Source organism: Oncorhynchus kisutch, linkage group LG17, assembly GCF_002021735.2.
Source record: "Oncorhynchus kisutch isolate 150728-3 linkage group LG17, Okis_V2, whole genome shotgun sequence".
NCBI lineage: Eukaryota > Metazoa > Chordata > Actinopteri > Salmoniformes > Salmonidae > Oncorhynchus > Oncorhynchus kisutch.
This window is the reverse complement of record NC_034190.2, coordinates 76,927,953-76,946,182: the sequence shown is the minus strand read 5'-3', so window position 1 is coordinate 76,946,182 and position 18,230 is coordinate 76,927,953. Positions and strand designations below refer to the sequence as shown.

Below are 18,230 nucleotides of genomic sequence, written 5' to 3'. Positions count from 1 at the left end.
GTCTGATGACTCCTGGTCTCAGGACAACCTGGCCTGATGACTCCCACCCTCAGGACAACCTGGCCTGGTGACTCCTGGTCTCAGGACACCCTGGCCTGATGACTCCCACCATCAGGCAACCTGGCCTGATGACTCCCACCCTCAGGACAACCTGGCCTGATGACTTCTGGCCTCAGGACAACCTGGCCTGATGACTCCCACCCTCAGGACAATCTGGCCTGATGACTCCTGGTCTCGGAACAACCTGGCCTGATGATTCCTGGCCTGATAGCTCCTGGCCTCAGGACAACCTGGCCTGATGACTCCCACCCTCAGGACAATCTGGCCTGATGACTCCTGGTCTCGGAACAACCTGGCCTGATGACTCCTGGCCTGATGACTCCTGGTCTCGGAACAACCTGGCATAATGACTCCTGGCCTCAGCCCCCCCCCCCCCTCCTAGGTTCCAGCCTAGGTCCTCTAGGTTTCCTCTAGATTCCAGCCTAGGTTCCTCCAAGTTTCTTCCTAGGTTCCAGCCTTTCAAAGGGATTTTTTCCTAGCCATGGTGCTTCTACATCTGCATTGCTTGCTCTTTGGGGTTTTAGGATGGTTATCTGTATAAGACCTTTATGACATCTGCTGATGTCATACAAAGGGCTTTATAAATACATTTGATTGATTTAAATGAATGTGATTGTTAACAGACATGGCTCACCTCAAAATCAATGTATTCTTATGGAATTTCTGTCCCATGGTACTACAGTATAAGCACTCTGGTAAAGGGTATGCTACACAGTGAGTGCATATAGATATGGGGTGGAAAGAGTAGGCTATCTGAGTAGCTACTGCTCCACCATGGATAAAGGCAGCTATATGAGTAGCTACTGCTCCACCATGGATAAGGGCAGCTATATGAGTAGCTACTGCTCCACCATGGATAAGGGCAGCTATATGAGTAGCTACTGCTCCACCACAGATAAGGGCAGCTATATGAGTAGCTACTGCTCCAACACGGATAAGGGCAGCTATATGAGTAGCTACTGCTCCACCATGGATAAGGGCAGCTATATGAGTAGCTACTGCTCCACCACAGATAAGGGCAGCTATATGAGTAGCTACTGCTCCAACACGGATAAGGGCAGCTATATGAGTAGCTACTGCTCCACCATGGATAAGGGCAGCTATATGAGTAGCTACTGCTCCACCATGGATAAGGGCAGCTATATGAGTAGCTACTGCTCCAACACGGATAAGGGCAGCTATATGAGTAGCTACTGCTCCACCACGGATAAGGGCAGCTATATGAGTAGCTACTGCTCCACCACGAATAAGGGCAGCTATATGAGTAGCTACTGCTCCACCACGGATAAGGGCAGCTATATGAGTAGCTACTGCTCCAACACGGATAAGGGCAGCTATATGAGTAGCTACTGCTCCACCACGGATAAGGGCAGCTATATGAGTAGCTACTGCTACACCACGAATAAGGGCAGCTATATGAGTAGCTACTGCTCCACCATGGATAAGGGCAGCTATATGAGTAGCTACTGCTCCACCACGAATAAGGGCAGCTATATGAGTAGCTACTGCTCCACCACGAATAAGGGCAGCTATATGAGTAGCTACTGCTCCACCACGGATAAGGGCAGCTATATGAGTAGCTACTGCTCCACCACGAATAAGGGCAGCTATATGAGTAGCTACTGCTCCACCACGGATAAGGGCAGCTATATGAGTAGCTACTGCTCCACCACGGATAAGGGCAGCTATATGAGTAGCTACTGCTCCACCATGGATAAGGGCAGCTATATGAGTAGCTACTGCTCCACCACGAATAAGGGCAGCTATATGAGTAGCTACTGCTCCACCACGAATAAGGGCAGCTATATGAGTAGCTACTGCTCCACCACGGATAAGGGCAGCTATATGAGTAGCTACTGCTCCACCACGGATAAGGGCAGCTATATGAGTAGCTACTGCTCCACCACGGATAAGGGCAGCTATATGAGTAGCTACTGCTCCACCACGGATAAGGGCAGCTATATGAGTAGCTACTGCTCCACCATGGATAAGGGCAGCTATATGAGTAGCTACTGCTCCACCACGAATAAGGGCAGCTATATGAGTAGCTACTGCTCCACCACGGATAAGGGCAGCTATATGAGTAGCTACTGCTCCACCATGGATAAGGGCAGCTATATGAGTAGCTACTGCTCCACCACAGATAAGGGCAGCTATATGAGTAGCTACTGCTCCACCACGGATAAGGGCAGCTCTTATACATTCGACAGCAAGACAAACAGATCATAGAAAGCAACAGAATCTGTGACTGGGAGCCTTTTGTTTCTAGCGTATGAAAGGAAGGGAGGAAAATGTCCCTGAGCACAGCATTATCCTTTCATCCGTCTGTCCTCTCTAGCGGGCTAGCCTGATCAGCGCGATGCTGGACGCTCCCGTGCAGAAGCTCAATAACAAACCCCCTGTAGTCCGCTCACCCCCCCCACCCCTCTCCTCCTCCTCTGTTCCTTTATCTGTCCTGAGCCCGAGCCTCTCCGCTCAGCCGCCACATACAATGTAAACGTCTGCCTAATCAAATATGGGGCTGAGCAGAACCAACTTGAATTGCATTGCACCCATCCAGAATACTAGGGAGAGAGCTACCTATGGAGAATAAAGCAATACATGTATTGCAATCAATGTAATGATCGTTCACTAGGAGTTTCCATTGAACGGTTTCATAGAGTGGATGTGTGAGAATGAGAATAGATTAGCGTGTGGAGACAATCAGAAGACTATTGAGAAAGACCGGTTGATAATGAGGCACCCCTCTGGATGCAGTGTTGCCAACTGAGGGGGTTAAAGGTTGAGGGTAAGGTTGAAGGTTCAAAACCCAGTTACATATACAAGGCAGTGTTAGAGATCAACTTTGGAAAGTACTAAGAGTTGAGAACACCATTGTAGAGGCAAACCGGCTTCTTAATATGGATATAGTTCATATCACTGATTTGCATTGATATAAAGCAACACATATTATAAACCCTCAATAATCAAATCATATTGTCAGAGTTACATTGATGTTGTCATAACAGACAGTAAGTCAATCAATCTCCTGAACTCGTCCTTTCTTTCAGGTCATAGTGAGATGAGAATACTGCATGCATAACCACACATTATTTCAGTCTTTCTGTTGGCAGCAGGTTGTGAGTTCAGGCTGGTTTCTGTTATGGGGCCTCCCTTGCTCTATGGTGTTATGAATACTGGGATTGTCCTCTGGTGTCTGTCAGCACTTGAAGCATGTTGAGAGAGGAGGACAGACCCTTTTTACCCCACTGGAGAGATGAGATGGGCCCAATAGGACTCTGGAAAGGCTACCTGGGAACCACCAGACCATAGGTCTTATATATATATCGACTCAGTACTGGTACTCCCTATATGTAGGCAAGTCATTTTTACTCTTTATTGTTTTTCACTGTGTATTTATTCACTATTCATATATATATACATATATATACATATGTATATATATATACATATATATATATATATATGTGTGTATATATATATTTTTCTTGTTGGAAAAGGACCCGTAAGTAAGCATTTCACTGTTGTTTTCGAAGCATGTGACGAATAAAATGTGATTTGCTATTTGTCTAAAGCGATCCACTACTGGTAGTAGTAGGATGTCAAGTATCTGACCTTACCGACCTCAACGTCTAACATTATCAATATTAACAATTAGGAATACCACCCAAACTACTGGTACCTGTTCAATAGGATTTTCCTGAGTTTACACATGATCAAAGTAAAATATGTCTATTCAAACCTATAGCCTTTCAAAAATCTCCTCCATCAACCTTTTATCTGTGTCCTGGACTATATGAACTATATGAACCTCAGAGTTCAGGTTTAGGGTTAGGATGATGATCCCTGGCATGGGCACTGGGCAGCGAGAGGTCAGGGTGAGAGAAGGGTTAAGTATTTTTGTTGTGTTGATCTGTTGTGTTGTACGGTGAACCCTCCCAGCCCCTTCCCCCGGGGGCCCGTGGCCCTGGGCTGTTATAAATAGTCCCATGGGCTCTCCCTGCTCTGACAGAGAGGCTGAATGTCTGCAGGACATCCTTTTCTCTACTAACCACCAGCAGGGTTGGCATACCAACACTCCGCTCCACACAGACAGGACCAGCAGGGTTGGCAGACCAACACTCCGCTCCACACAGACAGGACCAGCAGGGTTGGCAGACCAACACTCCGCTCCACACAGACAGGACGAGCAGGGTTGGCATATAGACGCACAGAGACCCACGCTCCGCTCCACACAGACAGGACGAGCAGGGTTGGCATATAGACGCACAGAGACCCACGCTCCGCTCCACACAGACAGGACGAGCAGGGTTGGCATACCAACACTCCGCTCCACACAGACAGGACGAGCAGGGTTGCCATATAGACGCACAGAGACCCACGCTCCGCTCCACACAGACAGGACGAGCAGGGTTGCCATATAGACGCACAGAGACCCACGCTCCGCTCCACAGACAGGACGAGCAGGGTTGCCATATAGACGCACAGAGACCCACGCTCCGCTCCACACAGACAGGACGCGGTTTTCTATAACTGGACTGAAAACAGCTTACAGAAAGCAACATTGCAGATCATTGGAAGTCAGTAAAGTTAGTGACTCCTAGAGAGTTGCATGTGGAACTGTTGTTTACGTGCGGAAGCATCTTTAGGTTTAGGGGCCAATTTTGCTTTGAAGTTTGCTCTCTCTTTTTTTTATCTTACCTTGAAGGCATCACTGAGATAAGTCATTATTGATACGGTGAGCAGAGCTAACTCACTCTAAAGGAGAATACACATTTGGGGTAGCCATTTGGGCTAGCCTCTTGACTTTTTGGCCACCATGTGGGAGTTCCGTTCCATGTCGTTCTGGCGGGCGGTGTTCGCTGAGTTCTATGGCACCATGTTCTTTGTGTTCTTCGGTCTGGGGGCGGCTCTGCGCTGGACCACCGGGTCCCACAACGTTCTCCACGTGGCTTTCTGCTTCGGCCTGGCCGCTGCCACCCTCATCCAGTCCATCGGTCACATCAGTGGTGGACACATCAACCCGGCTGTCACCTTTGCCTACTTGATTGGCTCCCAGATGTCCCTGTTCCGCGCTGTCTTCTACATCGTGGCCCAGTGTCTGGGGGCGCTGGCTGGGGCCGCTGTGCTCTACTCGGTCACCCCCAACAACATGAGGGGCAACCTGGCACTCAACATGGTAAGATTAGCCAGAGAGAAAGAGGCAAAGCGAGAAGTTTTACTCCGACCAAAATGTATCCACGAAAATAAGCCCACAAAGTGAGGTAAATGAGAGTGTCGAATTTGGTCAACACAAAAATGTTTTGCTAATTTGCTACGTGACAGGTTAGGTTGTTACGAATGCACTGATATATACGTGGACGCATGAGGCATGAGGCAATTTTTATTTTTTATGACTATCAGAGTAGTGTCTGTTGCCATAGAGACAGATAGAGGGCTTTTCCATTATGGGATTCCACCATTTTAATGTAGTCAACTGGGTGGGGATTCCTATGAGTTGGGAGCAATCAGTCAAAGAAGAAGAAAATAGAGTACTTTAAAATGGAGATGAGCCCATGCTGACGCTATGATGGCAGAGATACAAAGATGAGTCCTCTATCTTTATGGCATGTTGTTCACACGTGTATCTGCTCTCTCATTGGCAAGAATTGTCCCACCTTATCTCGCCTCCTCCCGCCTGCTTTCCATCTTTGAGGACAGTATTTCCATTGTTAGAGCAGTCAGTTGACTATCTTGTCAATATAATAGACAATCTTTGGACTACTTGACCCATGACAGGTGAATTCAGTTAAATTGAAATGGAATTGATCCCAACCCTGATAGGAAAGTATTTATCACACATTTCAGAGTTCCATTTTCATCTGCCATTTGAATGAATGAAATGAACTTGACAGGGGATAAAGAACATCTGTGTGTGTAACCACAATTAGGTGGTCTATTAGAATTTCCAATTCAGTCTTTCTAACATTGTGATTATCAGACAATATAGTAACTCAGTTTAAAGGTCCTAATAGAAGGCCTGTGGCAGATGTGTTGGTTATATAACAGTCTAACAGTCTTTAATAAAACATGGCCAGGGTTGTGGATACTGTATTTCTTTTACAATGTTAGACGTTATGAATAGGTAATTATACAAAAACCCCACTCTTTAGATTGCATGGACAATGTAAGATTTGCTAATGATCTTTTCTCCGTGAGCCATTTTGATGTGTTTAAGGTTCAACCTGTTGATTGATTGATCGATTGATTGACTGACTGCTGAAGTTATTCACATCGACCAGTGGAGCTGATATGACTTCCAAAAGTGAACTGGAACCATTCACTAAGCCGTGTTCGATCTCTGACCCCTTGTCCAGCTGCAGCCAGGTATCAGCCTGGGCATGGCCACAACCGTGGAGGTGTTCCTCACCCTGCAGCTGGTTGTCTGCATCTTCGCTGTGACCGACGAGAGGCGTAACGGACGCCTGGGCTCTGCCGCCCTGGCCATCGGCTTCTCTGTTCTCATAGGACATCTGTTGGGGGTAAGACATATTACAAATATATCAAATATATATTTATAGACCATGGATTATATAGGGAATTGTATCGGGGTGAAAACGAGCTTAGACACAGGGTCAACTGGGATGAAGGTGGCGTAAGAGACATAGTCTTGGAGAGAGAGGCCATTATGACTCAACAATATGATCACAACAGCATATATAATAGGCAAAAGCTGGGGATTTAGGTTTCGGTCAATTTAAATGATGAATGATTAGATGACAATGACAGAAGCAGTAAAACCTGACTAATCCATCCCTGTGACTACAAGGGAGGAGTGTGTCATCCATTGTTTTGATGTGGTTGGTCAGGACACGAGAGAGGGTGATTATGATGCAGGGAGGTTTTTGACCACTGCATATTCTACACACTGTTACCTAAACATAACCCTGATCCACTGTCCTTCCTGTAGATGTACTATACTGGTACTGGAATGAACCCTGCCAGGTCCTTCGCCCCCGCTGTGCTGGTCAGAAAATTTGTCAACCACTGGGTAAGACCTTTTGTTCACACCTTATAAAGCCACAACATTTACATCAAGTTAAAAACAAGTTACAATGTGTTGTTTGGAGTTTAGAACTGTGTAATGTGACATGTAGCTAGATGAACTCACCAACATATCCCCCCCCCCCCTCTCTCTCTCTCTCACTCACTCTGTGTGTGTGTCTCTGTCTTCCTCTCTTCCCTCTCTTTGTTCTGGTCCTGTGGCAGGTGTACTGGGTGGGTCCGATGATTGGCGGTGCTATGGGAGCTATTATCTATGATTTCATGCTGTTCCCCCGCATGCGCAGTCTCTCTGAGAGGATGGCCATCCTGAAGGGTACCAGGCCCCCAGAGACTGAGAGCCAGCAAGACGCCAGAGGAGAGCCCATCGAGCTCAAGACTCAGGCCCTATAAGCCTGGTGAAGAAGGTTGGCTTTCTGAACTCCATATTCCCCTATTCTGTACACAAACCTCCTCTGAACCCTCAACCCTACCCAACACACATACACACACATTTCTCTTCCTCTCTAACCCACACACCCACATAGTACACACAGACCACCACGACAACTCCACCTTTCTCACCCTCCTCATCCTTGCTCTGCTGATCCAGAAACAGTACATGCTGAATTACTGGGCAGCCAAAGCTCTAACCCTCCTCCGACCTGTGAACTATGACCCCCCCCCCCCCCCCCCCCCCTTGGACTGCAGGACAAAGATGGAGGGTAGTAAGAAGAGGACTTAGTGGCCACTGAAGAAAGCACCCTGCTTGCGGCCTGTTGTGTAGGGAGTGGGTCAGTCCTGGCTGACCAGGTGGCTGTAACTGCTCAGGACAGGGGCATCTCTCTCTCTTCTTTTCTATCTATATTTTGTAGTCTGCTAGGAGTGTAGCTACAGTAGAGCAGTGAACTTCATGCTTTTCCCATTTTTTTATGAAACTTCTGGTACCTAATGTGTATGTTATTATTATGCCCTTGAAGAATTTCTAGGGATTTTTTTCAACTCTAGTTATATTTTCAAGTCATGCGTTGTGTTGTTTGTGCGTGTTTTAGGAGACCATTGTTATTATTATTATTTTTTTCATTAACAATTCCTTTGTTCGTCATCATGCTGTTTTACAGTACGTAGTTTACCTTTATTTAACTAGGCAAGTCAGTTAAGAACAAATTCTTATTTACAATGACTACTACGGGGGAACAGTGGGTTGACTGTTCAGTGACAGAACAACAGATTTGTACCTTGTTAGACTGCAGCCTATTCTAAGGGAAAGAAGCATCTTTTGTCCCCCTCTTCCTTCAATGAAAGTTCTGATTCATTACTAGCAACATATTTAGAGTGCTCCCCTTTTGTCCAAAAGCCCTTCAATTTTTAGCTGTCTTTTTAAAAATGGTTCTGTCTAATTGTAGACTGTCTCTTCTAGGGGAGCACAAACAGTCAGATTTATATGAAAATTAACACACACAAAAACTCAATCTCCATTTCTATTTAAACACATTATCTTGAAATTGTATATTATTTTTCATTTAGTATTACTAAATTCCACTTCTTTGACCTGATGTCTCTCGTCAACTTTGACTTTTTACAGCCATGATAAGTGCCTGAAGACATAAAAGGGTTTCTACTGTATGCAGTTCAGTATCAGTATTATCTGTGCCAGACTGTTATGTTTTGCTCTGTTTCTGGAATGCTGGGTTTTTTTTTTCATTAAAGGTTTTGCTGTTACAGCGGTTTCATGTACAGGCGTGTGATAGCTGGATTGGCTTTTATTTTGTGTCATTTTACTTAATAACAAAAAAAATCAAACTGGCTTTGTAGTGTTGATTGTAGATTCTTTCTTATACATATCCTTTAAATCTCTCTTCTGTCTCGGCCGGGGAGAGGTTCTCTTCTCTCTCTAGGAGGAGAGGTTATTTTCTCTCTCTAGGAGGATAGGTTCTCTTCTCTCTCCAGGTGGAGAGGTTCTCTTCTCTCTCTAGGAGGAGAGGTTCTTGTCTCTCTCTAGGAGAGATTCCCGTCTCTCTAGGAGGAGAGATTCTCGTCTCTCTAGGAGGAGAGGTTCTCATCTTTCTTTAGGAGGAGAGGTTCTCATCTCTCTCTAGGAGGAGAGGTTCTCTTCGCTCTCTAGGGGGAGAGGTTCTCGTCTCTCTCTAGCAGGAGAGTTTCTCTTCTCTCTCTAGGAAGAGAGGTTCTCTTCTCTCTCTAGGAGGAGAGGTTCGCTTCTCTCTCTAGGAGGAGAGGTTCTCTTCTCTCTCTAGGAAGAGAGGTTCTCTTCTCTCTCTAGGAGGAGAGGTTCTCATCTCTCTCTAGGAGGAGAGTTTCTCTTCTCTCTCTAGGAGGAGAGGTTCTCTTCTCTTTCTAGGAGGAGAGGTTCTCATCTGTCTCTAGGAGGAGAGGTTCTCTTCTCTCTCTAGGGGGAGAGGTTCTCATCTCTCTCTAGGGGGAGAGGGGTCGGTTTAAGGTCTGTTTTTCCCTCCAAACTCAGGTTCTTATAGCCTGGTTGCAGATCTGTTTGTGCTATGTTGCCATTAAGTTAGCAAGACATCACAAATAGATCTGAAACCAGGCTATGGTTCTTATACCTGGGGGGTAAAAACAGAAGAGGATCGTGTTAACTGAGGCAACTAAATGCTTTAGCTTTGTGTTACTGTCTGGGTGAGGATGTGAGGTAAACTAAACGTTTACCCCCCCCCGACTCCTTGGTCCCCCTCTTCCCTCCATTCCTGCTTTACCCCCCTACCTCCTCCCTCTGTTTACAAGACGGACATTTTGTGTTCTGATCTAATGATGACAGGACAGTTGATGGGATGGAGGGAGGGGTACTGCATCGTTGAACCAGCTCATTGTGCTATTACACCCCCTTTCTGTTTCCACTGCTTGGTAGAGAAGTAAACTGAACCAGACATGTAAACTGATTCTCCTTTTTACATTCACTTTTATTCCGCTTGATTCCCCCAGCGATGGATATAATAGGTTTCCTTACTTTTTAAAATTCAAATAATGATGCTTGTATTCCATTGAAAAGCTTTGTGATGTACAGTGTACAATTTTTTTTTTTTTTAAACTGGATAGATAGACAATATAATTTCAAAGCTATACAATTTCTCCTCTTTGACCATTTAGTTATGAAAGGTATGGGGAAAATATGTAATAACCATACGCTTAGATCCTATCAAGAACATATTATATACTTTAATAATCAGAGAATCCTGGATTTATAATTGTTATGTTAAAAACTTCCTAAAATTCAGATTTTTCTGTCTTTGTCTGTTTTCTTCTAGATTGAACTGTAGAAAAGAACACTGGAACAGTTTTAGGTTCATTATTACCAATGGGGTGACAGGTGTGCCATTCAGTCACAACATATTTTCCTTGCATCTGTATAATACACATTATTTCTTATCCAATTGTAAAATCTAACCCAAATATAAATGTGATAGAACTCCATGGACAGGGAAATTACATTTATGTATATAAACAAATTCAAAAAATATTTGGAATGAATGGTTTGTGCATAATTCTTTGAAAAGGAGAATATTACCATCTATTACTGACACAAAACAAAAGCCCCAATCAGCAGAATCGAGTGTTTACTCATTCTAGTCCATGAATGGTGAGCAGTGCCGACATTCAGCATGCTCCTAAACTGAACCAACAATCATTTTGTTTAGAGGAAATGAAAACTTCAAGTGGGACTGTCCAAAAGGTACATTATCTGGCAGAACATAATGCTATGTTGGTTTCTAATCTGTATAGATGCTCTCAGTACCCTACTCCTGTGTAATATCCAATGATGCATCAATGGTTATATCTGGGTATGAAGCCATGGTATATAGACCATCAACACCACCTGGTGGTCATAGCATGTACTAGCATTCAACAGACTAATTCTCACATGCTGTAATAACAGATGACCCTTGTTCATGTTGTCATGCCCTTTATATCCCTTTAATCTGTTTAGGTCAAAGATATATTATTCTCACTACGTGAGAAGATACTTTTTAAACCGGACAACAACAACTTAGTCAGAGACAGTTTATTAGAAATATGTGGAGAAATTCCCACCGCATTTAAACCGATATTTCATCAACATGATCTACGATATAGGTTGGCGAAACCTAGTAGTGCATCTGTTTTAACACGTGCATTTATTTGTTTTGTACTGCGAGTGCAAATTAAACTTGGTAATTTAATGACAAGTTCTTTTTGTTGCGTTTCTGCACCCCTTTGAATGTGGAAGAAATAATTTGCTGCTTGTTTTATACAAAACAGCATGCAACAAATACAGAGTTACCCCAATGGTATATACTTTTCAAATGTTCTGTATGTACGATGTTAAATAAAGCAAAAGCATCCTTGCAAAATGTGATTGAAAGGTTTTTCAATTATAACTTACAATTTATGCTATACTGTAAAATAAGTTGAACATGCATATTTCATTCATTAATTTCTAATACCTTTCCAGATGTTAACGTACATTGAGAAAATATTTGTTCCGAGCTAAAACTTGTTTCAATATATTAAGAAAAATAAAACAAAATGTACAGTACGAACAAAAGGGGTCATTTCTCACTAAAAAAAGAAACAACTTTATTGAAAATAGGCAGTTGTTTTAAAACATGTTTTTTCTTCGGTTAGAATTTACAATTATGTTGATATTCAATACGTAACCTCACTGACGTTATTAAATAAAAAGGTGGAGAGTAACTTTCAGACTATCCCATCAGAGCAGGGCCACATTCAGTAGGAAAACATTGTCAAACGTTGCAGATTGAAATACGATGAGCCGACACGATTCCTTCATTCTACATGTCAGTGGCACCTTAGTTCTACATGACGTAATTCTATCTGAACGTTCCATAACACTGTTCCTTGCTGAAGGCACCCCTGGTTGTTAAGTTAAAACACGGTATAACTGAACCCCACAGCACATCATGGAAACAACTGAATGTCCATGCAGAATTAGAACAGCAAAGCACAGCACTAAGACATTGGCTGGAGAATGCTCTGCTGCGATGCCATGACGACAGATACAGTCTCTCCTCAGTGAGGTTCCTCTGACGTGTTTGGAAAACTGCTGATATTTCCTCCTTTTTCAAATATGGCTACCAACTCAACTCGTCTCTCTCTTCAACCGACCTTTGAGGCTTTCATTTCTTGTCGTCATCGGTTACAGACTTTATATGCACCATTACTCCAGGTCTGGCATCTCTGAAAAAATTACAAATATTAAAATGTCAAAAATATAAAAAAAAGGTAAAAAGCTAATCTACCAAGTCTACAACATGTGTGGATGGTATGAGACTTATGAACAACTTTCAAATGAAATGCACCATGAAAATGCTATAAAAATTGGCTGCTTGCTTTTAACCATGTGCTAAAATGATATCACAACTTACTTTCATCATCGCTGTCGTGCTGGAAATAAAAACAATATGAGATTCAGTGTCAAAACTGGAAAACTCAACAGAGCAAGAAAGCAAGTAGTTTCTCTTGCAGCCACCGTATATAGTACACTGGTAAATGTTTGCATTTGCCTTGATATATTTGCTGTAAAATGAATTTAGATGACAGAAAATAAACAGACCTCTTCGAGACCTTCCATACCACCCATGCCCAGATCTGGCATGCCGTCTTCTCCTCCCATCGTATTCATCATCTGAAAATAAGCAAAAATCATTGTTTCAACATTATAAATATATATCATGTAACACATTTAAAACATGACACACTTTGTGCAACGTGACATGCTTGCCTCTGAGAACTTGTCGAAACTGGACAGATCCTCATCAGAATCATCTTCCCAGTCTTTCCAGTTGTTGAAGTCGACACCCAGCCATTGAAACTGTGGGAAAGAAAACAAGACATCCCAAATCAAAATGATTTTAACCAACATTAAAGACAAAATGCCCTTATGTGATCTGAGCCTATTCAAAGCGTCTCAGGGTAGGGGTGCTAATCTGTTTGGCCTTTTAGGAATAAGATACATGGACGGGAGGCCAAGAAATACAGGGCAGAAAAAGTCAGGTAGAATACATAGTATTACGCATTGAAACAGTTCCTACTTTTGCCTTGTCTTTTGTTAACCGTGGCCATGCTCTTCCTGCCTCTGCTTTCTTCAGACAACACAACACTGATCTGTCTGTACGTTTGTGCTTCGATGCCTGTAACGAGAGGAAGAGAGATAATCGGTATATTACAAGTCATTTTGGATGAGGGATCTTCTTTGTCAGCCGATTTAACATCCAGGTCATTGCAGCGGTTTTTCTGGGTCATTGCAGATAGTGATTCTGCAGCTAAATGAAAAACATACTTACATTGGGATCAATTGAGTCGAAAAGGTCCAATTCATTATGGTGTTTGAGGGTTTCAATCCCACCAACACAACTGAAAAGACAAAGTAAAATAGATGGTTTTGTTCATTCAGACAGTAAGGGCCAATAATATTGATCTAATTCATGGGCTAAAAGGAAGATGATGGTTTTGTTCATTCAGACAGTAAGGGCCAATAAGATTGATCTAATTCATGGGCTAAAAGGAAGATGATGGTTTTTAGTCCAGGATTAGGTTTAAATCTGTGTCCAGGAAACTGCCCTCCCCAAGTGTCTCTGCAGTAGGCCTAATTTATAGACAGCTCACAATTTAGCCTAAAATCAGTCTCACTTAAACTAGTGTGTACCGGGGTGAAGCAGCTTACCGGAAATCAAGTTTTGATTTTTCAAACTTCACTTGTAGATCTTTGCTGTCTTCTACCAGGAACTCAATAAAGACGGAGTCCCTTCTGTCATACCACTTCGCTGTTGCTGGCTGCCTATAGGACGATAGAGAAGACTGATTAGTCCGATACAAAGCAGTGATCAATGTCTTCTAGCTTTTGATTATGAAATCCATCCATCCATATTTGGGAAACTGCACCCCATCATTATAGCCTGGGTACCAGTTTGTTTAGCCAACATTTCACTCTATGTACTCTGTGTCATTATGACAAATGTTTAGCATGACAGGGAGTGGCGAGGGGAATGATAGTTTGACAGTTACCAACACTACCATCATTAGGGAATAGGGGATACATTTATGAAGGGATAAAATGTGGGAAGGATAGGGGGCTTGTTCCATCTATATATCACTCTGGTTCCAGCCATTCATTATAGATGCAAAACTGAATAATGTGCCACTTAGAAAGCTGTCTACTCATCTGCTACATGCATGGTGAAACAGAAAGCATACACATTTGCTTTAAGCATTGATTAGCTAGCTAAGGTAATACATTGTTTGGTTCATTCAGACACTATACATCAGGAACATTAACTTATCAGCTGGAGTGTAGCTCCACCCATCAACTTTATTTAATCCAAGGTCATACTTGTCAGGTGGCTCACTGTCACTGGTCTCAAGGGATAAGGCTTCCTTGAATTCAGTGGTTTGATGGCCAAGCCTTATAGGTATTATTGGCTAACTAGCTCCGACACCCTTCCATATATCAATTCATGAGCTAGCTAGCAGGCCACATGGAATGTCATGAAACTCCAACTAACAAGCCAGTAGCTAAGAGCCACTTCGCAAGGAAATGGCTCGCTAATAGCTATTTATATGACTCTAGCTAAAACTAGCTAGTCCACGTGAATAAAGGAATAACTAGCTAGCTATGAAGCCAAGACTCCGCCTTGTATTATTAAAGTATCACTATGGCTCGTGATGATATGGACGAGTATCATTGCGCGAGTGTAAAGCCGACATTTCGACTATTGTAAACTGACATGCGCGCCATTCATTCCCACTAATCGTCCCCATGCATGAAGGAGCATAGAGCAGGCCTAGCTAGTTAGATAGCTACATTTGGCACCCGCTAGCAAGCTATAACATTAACGTTGCATTTCTGTGTCCCATGGACAATATGGAAACTATCATTGCAGCGTTGCTATACACGTATAAAAGGTTTGGGCATGCCAGACACAGCCAGCCCTAGTTAAACGCTGATTAAGCTTGAAGCTAGCTAGCAAGCTACCCCGCATTTCCAAGAATATGCATCCCATGCATTGCACGCTAACGTTAGCTCCCTCCTACCCCCGTTCCACACGTACATCTCTTGCTATCTATTTCTTCCCACTCCAGACCGCAGTATTAACCACGATGTGTTGCTGGATATTCTCTTCTGTAGCGAAAAACAACAGGGCAAAATGTAAATATCAATCCTAGACCAGTAACTGCTTTTCCTCGTTGTGCGCAATGACGCATCTAGAATCAAGTCACGGTGGCCTCGCACGCGCAGTCCGAAAGAAGTTTCTGGATCTTTCGCTCGTGCAGGGACAAGTCTCTTGCACGCGCTTTACCTGAAGTAAGCTACGCTGTTACCGTGGCAACACACCCACACACACACACACACACACACACACGCACAGAGTTGATCTGTATAATAATAATAAAAAAATAGTTGATCTGTATCACATAATGTCAACTATTTCCCCTGTATAACACAAGTATGAACAGGCGTTACTGGCAGGGTTGTAGTGCTGCTGAAGCGCAAGGAGTGGCGCACCCTTACTTTTTTCAATTCAAGAATACACTGAGCTGGTAAAACTATTTCTGGAAAATTAATTCTGATAAATAATTCTAAATAAATGTAATTACCACTAAAATCCCATGAAAAACGATAGAATGACAAACCAAATAAGTATGTATAGCAGCCTAGAGGTACAGTGCCTTCAGAAAGTATTCATACCCCTTGACTTATTCCACACGTTGTTGTGTTACATCCTGAATTCAAAATGGATGAAATACAATTTAAAAAACTCACCCATCTACAGTCGTGGCCAAAAGTTTTGAGAATGACACAAATATAAATTTCCACAAAGGTTGCTGCTTCAGTGTTTTTAGATATTTTTTGTCAGATGTTACTATGGAATACTGAAGTATAATTACAAGCATTTCATAAGTGTCAAAGGCTTTTATTGACAATTACATGAGGTTGATGCAAAGAGTCAATATTTGCAGTGTTGACTCTTCTTTTTTCAAGACCTCTGCAATCGGCCCTGGCATGCTGTCAATTAACTTCTGGGCCACATCCTGACTGATGGTAACCCATTCTTGCATAATCAATGCTTGGAGTTTGTCAGAATTTGTGGGTTTTTGTTTGTCCATGCGACTCTTGAGGATTGACCACAAGTTCTCAATGGGATTAAGGTCTGGGGAGTTTCCTGGCCATGGACCCAAAATATCTATGTTTCGTTCCCCGAGCCACTTAGTTTTCACTTTTGTCTTTTGGCAAGGTGCTCCATCATGCTGGAAAAGGCATTGTTCGTCACCAAACTGTTCCTGGATGGTTGGGAGAAGTTGCTCTCTGAGGATGTGTTGGTACCATTCTTTATTCATGGCTGTGTTCTTAGGCAAAATTGTGAGTGAGCCCACTCCCTTGGTTGAGAAGCAACCCCAAACATGAATGGTCTCAGGATGCTTTACTGTTGGCATGACACAGGACTGATGGTAGTGCTCACCTTGTCTTCTCCGGACAAGCTTTTTTTCCGGATTCTCCAAAAAATCGGAAAGGTGATTCATCAGAGAAAATGACTTTACCCCAGTCCTCAGCAATCCAATCCCTGTACCTTTTGCAGAATATCAGTCTGTCCCTGATGTTTTTCCTGGAGAAGTGGCTTCTTTGCTGCCCTTCTTGACACCAGGCCATCCTCCAAAAGTCTTCTCCTCACTGTGCGTGCAGATGCACTCACACCTGCCTGCTGCCATTCCTGAGCAAGCTCTGTACTGGTGGTGCCCCGATCCCGCAGCTGAATCAACTTTAGGAGACGGTCCTGGTGCTTGCTGGAATTTATTGGGCGCCCTGAAGCCTTCTTCACAACAATTGAACCGCTCTCCTTAAAGTTCTTGATGATCCGATAAATAGTTGATTTAGGTGCAATTGTACTGGCAGCAATATCCTTGCCTGTGAAGCCCTTTTTGTGTAAAGCAATGATGATGGCACATGTTTCCTTGCAGGTAACCATGGTTGACAGAGGAAGAACAATGGTTCCAAGCACCACCCTCCTTTTGAAGCTTCTAGTCTGTTATTCTAACTCAATCAGCCTGACAGAGTGATCTCCAGCCTTGTCCTCGTCAACACTCACACCTGTGTTAACGAGAGAATCACTGACATGTCAGCTGGTCCTTTTGTGGCAGGGCTGAAATGCAGTGCAAATGTTTTTGGGGGATTCAGTTCATTTGCATGGCAAAGAGGGACTATTCAATGAATTGCAATTCATCTGATCACTCTTCATAACATTCTGGAGTATATGCAAATTGCCATCGTACAAACTGAGGCAGCAGACTTTGTGAAATTGTATATTTGTGTCATTCTCAAAACGTTTGGCCACGACTGTACACACAATACCCCATAATGACAAATCTATTGAAAATGAAATACAGAAATGTCTCATTTACATAGGTATTCATGACCCCTGAGTCAAAACTTTGTAGAGGCACCTTTGGCAGCTATTACTGTGAGTCTTTCTGGGTAAGTCTTTAAGAGTTTTCCACACCTGGAATGTTTGCTCATTATTCTTTTTAAAATTCTTCAATCTCTGTCAAATTGGTTGTTGATCATTGCTAGACAACCATTTTCAGATCTTGCCATAGATGTTTAAGTAGATTTCAGTCAAAACTGTAAGTCAGCCACTCAGGAATATTCACTGTCTTCTTGGTAAGCCACTCCAGTGTAGACCAAGTACTGACTGTTACTTGTGATTTTGACCACCCCTTTGTTCAGGGGCACATTATTCCATTTCTGATAGTCACATATCTGTGGAACTTGTTCAGTTTATGTCTCAGTTGTTGAATCTTATGCTCATACAAATATTTACACATGTTAAATTTGCTGAAAATAAACGTAGTTGACAGTGAGAGGACGTTTCTTTTTTTGCTGAGTTTGTATGCAAATAAATATGAATTGATAGTTCACCGCTCGGTTTTCTTTTATTCTGTAATAGGGTTTATTGTAACCATGTGTTCAAGCTCATCAAATGGAAGTTGAATGATACATCGTAGTGTAAGCTACAATGAAATGCCTACTCGCATCTAAAGCTCTCCTCGTGCAATGATAAACTATATTTGTATTTACATTAGGCTGCAGCCTAGAAATAGATACATACCACGTAGTCATAGTACTA

At 43.0% G+C, this 18,230-nt stretch overlaps 2 protein-coding genes across 2 annotated transcripts; one reads left to right on the top strand and one right to left on the bottom strand.

The window, feature by feature from the left end:
- Nucleotides 1-4,064: 4,064 nt before the first annotated feature.
- Nucleotides 4,065-10,327, top strand: LOC109888316 (lens fiber major intrinsic protein-like). The gene is made up of 4 exons (XM_020507263.2): nucleotides 4,065-5,239; nucleotides 6,417-6,581; nucleotides 7,010-7,090; nucleotides 7,309-10,327. The coding sequence occupies exons 1-4, from the start codon at nucleotides 4,880-4,882 to the stop codon at nucleotides 7,492-7,494; spliced, it is 792 nt and encodes a 263-aa protein (XP_020362852.1). The 5' UTR covers nucleotides 4,065-4,879; the 3' UTR covers nucleotides 7,495-10,327.
- Nucleotides 10,328-11,098: 771 nt separating this feature from the next.
- On the bottom strand, nucleotides 11,099-15,416 carry LOC109908333 (prostaglandin E synthase 3-like). Its single transcript, XM_020506969.2, has 8 exons — nucleotides 15,159-15,416; nucleotides 13,775-13,888; nucleotides 13,395-13,464; nucleotides 13,143-13,241; nucleotides 12,833-12,922; nucleotides 12,665-12,736; nucleotides 12,477-12,495; nucleotides 11,099-12,288 (listed from the first exon to the last, which is right to left on the bottom strand). Coding segments are annotated over exons 1-8 (486 nt in total). The 5' UTR covers nucleotides 15,161-15,416; the 3' UTR covers nucleotides 11,099-12,268.
- Nucleotides 15,417-18,230: the final 2,814 nt, after the last annotated feature.